The sequence below is a fragment of the Cnephaeus nilssonii genome (genome assembly GCF_951640355.1).
Source record: "Cnephaeus nilssonii genome assembly, chromosome: 18".
Taxonomy (NCBI): Eukaryota; Metazoa; Chordata; class Mammalia; order Chiroptera; family Vespertilionidae; genus Cnephaeus; species Cnephaeus nilssonii.
Genome location: NC_137089.1, coordinates 93,686 through 100,224, shown reverse-complemented (window position 1 = coordinate 100,224; position 6,539 = coordinate 93,686). Strand labels below are relative to the sequence as shown.

General features: G+C 57.5%; 1 protein-coding gene and 1 long non-coding RNA gene across 3 annotated transcripts; one reads left to right on the top strand and one right to left on the bottom strand.

Annotated features, from left to right (window-relative positions):
* Positions 1 to 419: 419 nt before the first annotated feature.
* LOC307114232 lies at positions 420 to 3,343 on the bottom strand. 2 transcript variants are annotated; one of them, XR_013814960.1, is made up of 3 exons: positions 2,970 to 3,343; positions 894 to 1,119; positions 420 to 791 (listed from the first exon to the last, which is right to left on the bottom strand). It is a non-coding gene; the product is annotated as an uncharacterized lncRNA (long non-coding RNA). The 2 variants fall into 2 exon arrangements; XR_013814961.1 differs by lacking the exon at positions 2,970 to 3,343 and adding an exon at positions 2,300 to 2,433.
* Positions 3,344 to 3,491: 148 nt separating this feature from the next.
* On the top strand, positions 3,492 to 6,186 carry RPL8 (ribosomal protein L8). Its single transcript, XM_079795903.1, has 6 exons — positions 3,492 to 3,576; positions 3,818 to 3,964; positions 4,045 to 4,186; positions 4,602 to 4,820; positions 5,670 to 5,785; positions 5,993 to 6,186. Exons 2-6 carry the CDS (start codon positions 3,827 to 3,829, stop codon positions 6,149 to 6,151), a joined length of 774 nt encoding a protein of 257 aa, XP_079652029.1. The 5' UTR covers positions 3,492 to 3,576; positions 3,818 to 3,826; the 3' UTR covers positions 6,152 to 6,186.
* Positions 6,187 to 6,539: the final 353 nt, after the last annotated feature.

The following is a 6,539-nucleotide window of genomic DNA, read 5'->3' as shown; positions in this document are numbered from 1 at the left end:
AGCCCAGACAAGAAGGAGGTTGTATTACCTCCCAGAAGTCCCACATACCATGTGAGGATTAAACCCTGTGACGTGAGCAAAATCTAGGAGCCTGGCTGGCTCACCATGACCCGTGCTAGGTTCAGGACCTGACCACAAGGCCTCCATATCACCAGCTCTGAAAGAGGCCTGGCTAGGCAGGTGCTCATCTATGACGCAGGGGGAGGGGTCCCAAGGTACAGCCTCACCTAGTCCGGCCACACTGCTGTGGTTCTCCAGCATCACCTCCTTGTAGAGGGCCCTCTGGCCAGGGTCCAGACACTGCCACTCCTCCCGCGAGAAGTGCACAGCCACGTCACCAAATGTCACAGCCTCCTGAAAGGACACACACCAGCACCCCAGGGACCACTGGGTGCCAGCCCCATTCTCGGGCCACCTCATGGTGTGTCTCAGAAATGTGGACCACAGGGTTGGGCGAGACAGTCACCAGGAGCCTTGGGCTCTAAAATCAAGGACAGGGGCAGTATGGAGGAGGGAAGGGATCCAGACCATGGACCTACAACCCTCCACTCGAGAGCCTCAGGCAGGCCCGAGTCCCGGTGGGGGTTTGCTCACTACCTTGGGGATGGGCATGCCAAAGTCTGGCAAGGGCCACAGCGAGAGGCTGAAGCAGGATCTAGGCCCAGGCACAGTGAGCAGGGTGGGTACCCAGAAGTGGCAGAACCCTCACAAGAAGAGTGAGGGAATGGAGGCAGTCAGACTCCTACCATGAGGCTTGGTGGCTGAGTATCCATGTGTCCTGGCTGAGAAACCTGTTGACAGTTGTGAAAGGGTCAGAGGTCAGGATGCTGGAGGCCCCCCCCCCCCCGACATCCAGGGTAACCCAGGGGGCACTGTGTTCTCTGATCCTTTACCTCCACTTCCAGATAGTCTCTGGCTGGGACACAGGGGGAAACCAAAGCAGCCACAGTACTTGAGCATATGTCCCCCGAGGCTTCGTTCATCTTTCAGAGCGTGTGGTGGTTGTGAATCACTACACGAACACTTAAGGGGTGGTTGCCACTTGTGCCAGGTGCTCAACCAGGCAACGGGATGCAGCAGTGAGCAACGCACAAGGGCTCTGCCTTCACGAAGCACAGTCTAGTAGAGAAAAAAGTTTAGTAACCACCCAAATAAATGCAAAGTTAGAACCGTGAGGACACCCACATACAAGGAACTACGAAAGCATTTACAGTAGGATACTCTGCCCTAGCCGATTTGGCTCGGTGGATAGAGCGTTGGCCTACGGACCCAAGGGTCCCTCACAAGTCCCTGAACAAGCATTGTAGGGTCCTGGGTTCAATTCTGATTCTGGTCAAGGGCATGTACCTTGGTTGCAGGCTCCTCCCCAGCCCCGACCCTGGTCGGGCTCATGAAGGAGGCAACTAATTGATGTGTTTCTCTCACATTGATATTTCTTTCACTCTCTCTAAAAATCAATGGAAAAATATCCTCGGATGAGAATTAAAACAAGAAAAATAAAGTAGGACACCCTGACTTACTGATGGGTGACTTCCTGGAGGAGTTAACTAGGCCAAGGAGATTGAGGCAGCGAAGGTGCTCCAGGCAACAGGCCCAGCATTTGCAAAGGGGCTCAGGCAGGAAGGAATGGGCCGAAGGAGCCAGTGGGGCCGGATCACAGGGAAGCACGTTGTGACTGGACGTCAGAGTAGCTAGGAGTCTGACAATGAATCGTGGGGCAAAGGATTGGATACAGGAACCCCTCATGTAATCTTGGCCCTCTCCCCATGTCCCCCTGGTAGGTCAGAATGAGGAGTGGGTTTCCTAGTGGAGATTCTGGGTCAGAAGTGGCTTGTGGGTGGATGCCCCAGGCCGTGTGCACGCAAGACTGACTGGGCAGAAGGGACCATTGTCGGGCAGCGCTGGATCCTGATCCCCAGGAGAGAAGGGCAGCCCTGAGAGGCAAACTTCCCACCCACACAAGGAACAGCCCTTCCAGACACTGTATCTAAGTCTAGGTCTTCCAGGGGCCGTGAGGGGAAAGAAGGCCCTCGGAGACGGTGCTATGCAGGAAGGAGAACCCAGGATCCCTCTGGAGCAGGCTGGCGGGAAGGCCGCGCTGGAGCCTGCGGCACTCGTCCCCCACCTCCCGCCTCTGCGGCTCCACCACATTCTCTGCCAGGCGCTCAGGGCCTCTCCAAGGCGCCGCGCCACCCGAGCTTCCCCGCCGAGAGGCTGGGAGCGCGGGGCCCGCAGTGCTGGAGGCAGGCGGACGCTGGTCCGCGAGGGCACTCCAGCGGAGGGCGCGGACGCAACTCACCCTCCCGGAGGCCCGCCGGGAGCTCCTAACGTGCAACGACGCCGGAAACAGGCCTCGAAACCCGCGCCAGCTGTTCCATTGATTTCCGGCCCTTCTGGGCGGCTAGGAAGCTTGGCCCTCTCGGTGGTTCCCGGCTCGTCCCCGGAGCGCGGGGAACGGGCAAAGCCCTGGGGAGGGGAGGGGCCCCAGCATGGGGGGGGGGGGGGGGGAGGCTGAAACAATGGGGGCGGGGTCAGGGCCCACGGAAAGGGTGGGGCCAAAGTTGAAGTAGGTCGGGGTCCAGCGAAGGGACGCGCCCTGGCCCAGGGGCGGGGCGGGGCGGGAGCCCAGAGAAAGAAATTCTCTTATACTCACTGTGGTTTAAGGAGAATAAAACTGAGAATATATATTCTTTATTGAATTGAGAGAGAAAGAAACATCGATTTGTTGTTCCACTTAGTTATGCGTTCATTAGTTGAATCTTGTACGTGCCCCACCCGGGATAGAACCCGAAACCTTGGCTTATGCGGGCCTCCTTCGCTACCCAGCCATAAAAAACTGACTTAGAAAAAAACACACTGACCCTGCCCTGCTGGCTGTCCCTCCAGGTCTCCAGGAAGTCCCCTCTCTTCAGCTAAGACCCCCACCTCCACCCCTAGCTGCTCCCTTTCCGGATTCAAATCCCACTCACCTCTCCCCTCAGGTTCTGGGTAAGGTCATGTTCCTTCACCCATTCCCTCCTTCGTCCTGGGCCATGGAACCCCAGCTCTGCTCTCCCCATTTACTGGCTGGCTGCCCCTCTTCCTCCGCAGAAGTCGGACTTTGCCCTCTGTCTTCTGGACCCCGGTCTTCTCACTGTAAACCACGTTCCCCGAATCTACCCACTCGTTTCCTTTAAAGGGGACCTCGCCAGGCCAAGTCGGGAGCCCCCGACCCCGAGCTTGGTGTTAGGCAGCGTGACCCTGAATAAACCACCCAACCCCTCAAGGCTTCCCGGATCGCTCAGTGAGGGGTGCCTGCCCTCCGAGAGTCCTCCTTGAGGGTGGGGCGCCCCTCTACCCTTCTCCCGGGCCCCGCCCGCTAGACGATCGGGTGGCCTAAGAGATGCCTGCTGAACCGGTCACTCCAGTGCGCCTGCGCAGAGGCCCGGGCGGTGGGTTAAGACTACAGGTTCCAGTATGCACTTTGCTTGCGGCCTCGGCGCCTGCCCGGAAGTTAAAGTGCTTTAGGCCCCGCCCCGGAAGATAAGGCCCGCTTTCAGGCGCCGCGGATCCTTTTTCCGCCGCGCTGGGTAGAAGGTAAGTAGTGTTTTTGCTCCGACCGGTCCGCTGTTATCCGCCGCCATCCGCCCTAGTCCCCCGCCCTGAGGCCCGCGAAGGACCTAGGCTGGCTCCTGAGATGACTCCCGGGTGCACAGCTGGGGGTGGTGGCACGAAGGGGGCCAGGAACTGGAGGATGGAGCCTGGGAAAAAGGATCACTGAAGCCGGGTGGCGGGAGTGTCTGGGCCCCCCCGGGCGCTGACCGTGAGGTTCCCCCAGACTGCCGCCATGGGCCGCGTGATTCGTGGGCAGAGGAAAGGCGCCGGCTCCGTGTTCCGCGCGCACGTGAAACACCGCAAGGGCGCCGCGCGTCTCCGCGCCGTGGACTTCGCGGAACGGCACGGCTACATCAAGGGCATCGTGAAGGTGCAGGGCGCAGGCCGGGGCGGGTGCGGGCATGGGGTGCTCCGCTGGGTCCCCCACGCTCACGCCGCCTCGGCCCGCAGGATATCATCCATGACCCAGGCCGCGGCGCGCCCCTGGCCAAGGTGGTCTTCCGTGATCCGTACCGTTTTAAGAAGCGGACGGAGCTATTCATTGCCGCCGAAGGTATCCACACCGGCCAGTTCGTGTACTGCGGCAAGAAGGGTAAGCGTCATGCTTCGATGGGAGGATGGGGTTGCGTAGGGAGGTGCACCCCCTAGGTCGGCAGGAAAGGCATCCAGGAAGAAGCCTCACGGGGTGATCCCTGCTGGGCCGAACATAACCTGTGCGGTGGCCGGAGAATGGGGGAGGGCTGCGCTGGCCATTTTGGGGTGTTGTGAGGAGGGAGTGGATTTGCGTTGCCTCTGGCCAGCAGTCGTTAATTAAAAACACTATCCGGCCCGCCGGCGTGTATCAGATTGTGTATCGACCTATGAACCAGGAGGTCACCGTTTGGTTTCTGGTTGGGGCACTTTCCGGGTTGTGGTCTCATCCCTAGTGGGGTGAGGCTGCTGATGGATGATTCTCATTGAAAGTGCCATCTCACCATACTAACTTTCCTGGCTGCTCCTCCTTGCAGCTCAGCTGAACATTGGCAATGTGCTCCCGGTGGGCACCATGCCTGAGGGCACCATCGTGTGTTGCCTGGAGGAGAAGCCTGGTGATCGGGGCAAGTTGGCCCGGGCCTCTGGGAATTATGCCACGGTCATCTCCCACAACCCCGAGACCAAAAAGACGCGAGTGAAGTTGCCCTCGGGATCCAAGAAGGTCATTTCCTCTGCCAACAGAGCTGTGGTCGGTGAGTGGCAGGCAGCAGTTGAATGTTTTGGGTCGCTTGTGAACAGCTAGCAAGTCGGTAGACCTGGGCCCTGGAACTTCATTTCCCACTCCAATAAAGTGTAGGCTTTGTAAGCTTGAGTACATACATAGTTTTCAAGTCGTAATATTTGAAAAGTGGGCACAGTGGTACCTGCTTCATTCCAGGGTGGGAGTTGAAGGAGACCAGGTTTAATCTACTGGACTTGTCTGCATTCTCTCATAACCTGGACTTGCTTGATTCCTGCCCCTACCTTCACCTGCTAACAACCTTTTCAGAGATGTGTGATTTCCATGAAATTGCCCAGTGTGTGCATTAACAAGGATTTGTACCCAGGTTTGTTCACTGTGCTGTTGGGCAACGCTTTCAAGTCCTTTGGCAAAGCTGGCTGAGATATGGCATGATGGCTCAGCCATCACGTTGGGTTTCAAAGGTTGAGTGACCTGCCCGTGTCAGACATGGTACGGGGAGGGCTTCTCTGGAGAACCCTGGATTGAGATAGGCATTCCAGATGACATGGTATGGGTAAATGTGTGGCTTGGCATCCCATGGAGCCTGAAGAAGCTTTCTGTCAGTTACTGACAGGCTACAAGGGGGCTTCTGGGTGGTAGTTGCCAAGAGTTACTGGCACTTCTGTGAATTTTGGATCACTGAAGCCGGGTGGCGGGAGTGTCTGGCCCCCCCCCACCACCCCCCCCGATGCTATATGACAGTACAGAGAGAAGGTGATTCGTGCAGGCGTTGGGGTGCTGAGAAGGACCCGGCAGGGGATGTTTTGTCTGATGAGAGAATATGATGCACCTTTCTGAATTGCCTAATTATCCTCAACAGGTGTGGTGGCTGGAGGTGGCCGCATTGACAAGCCCATCCTGAAGGCTGGACGAGCCTACCACAAGTATAAAGCAAAGAGAAATTGCTGGCCACGTGTGCGGGGTGTGGCCATGAACGTAAGTAGCCCAGTAATAGGCAGTGGGGGGGGGAGTATTCAGGATACAGGGCCTGAGGCTGGTAGGCAGGTCCTTTGGAATCTCCTCAGGTGGGGGATTTGGGTGACAATTCATAGGTATAGGTCTCTTGATCCAGCCCCTTCCCCAAGCCCTCCCTTAGATAGATTGGGACCACCCCACATTAACACTACCTCCCTTTGTCTGCAGCCTGTAGAGCATCCATTTGGAGGTGGCAACCATCAGCACATCGGCAAACCCTCCACCATCCGCAGAGATGCCCCTGCTGGCCGAAAAGTGGGTCTCATTGCTGCTCGCCGGACTGGGCGTCTACGGGGAACCAAGACTGTACAGGAGAAAGAGAACTAGGGTGGGGGGGCTCAATAAAGTTTGTTTTCCTGCCACTAAGCTGTTCTGCCTGGGGTTTCAGAGGGAGGTGTTCTGCTGGGAGGACCACTGAGCAGAGGCAGCTGGAGTGGAGGTGGGGGTGCTCAATCCAATCACACCTTCACGTTCCTGGAATCCCACCAGCATCCCAACACATGGACCTGTGTCCTGAGCCCTGGGAGAAAGTAGGTGAGAGTGTGGATGTCTGAAGCCACAGAACTCGAGTTTCTCAGAACAAATGGGCTTCCTGTTTGGCCACAGCTAATGACACCTTTTCCTACATTTTCTGACAGTTTTATCAAAGGTGTCAGAGGCTGCTAAGCAGGCACCAAAGTGAGACCCTAACCCATCAGCCATTAGGACCAGGACA

What these genes read in the sequence shown, in the direction of transcription:
- RPL8 (XM_079795903.1), top strand. Translation starts at nt 3,827, where the DNA reads ATGGGCCGCGTGATTCGTGGGCAGAGGAAAGGCGCCGGCTCCGTGTTC. An exon ending in CGTGTACTGCGGCAAGAAGG is followed by an intron (nt 4,187 to 4,601) that starts GTAAGCGTCATG and finishes TCCTCCTTGCAG; the next exon opens with CTCAGCTGAACATTGGCAAT. An exon ending in TGCCAACAGAGCTGTGGTCG is followed by an intron (nt 4,821 to 5,669) that starts GTGAGTGGCAGG and finishes TATCCTCAACAG; the next exon opens with GTGTGGTGGCTGGAGGTGGC.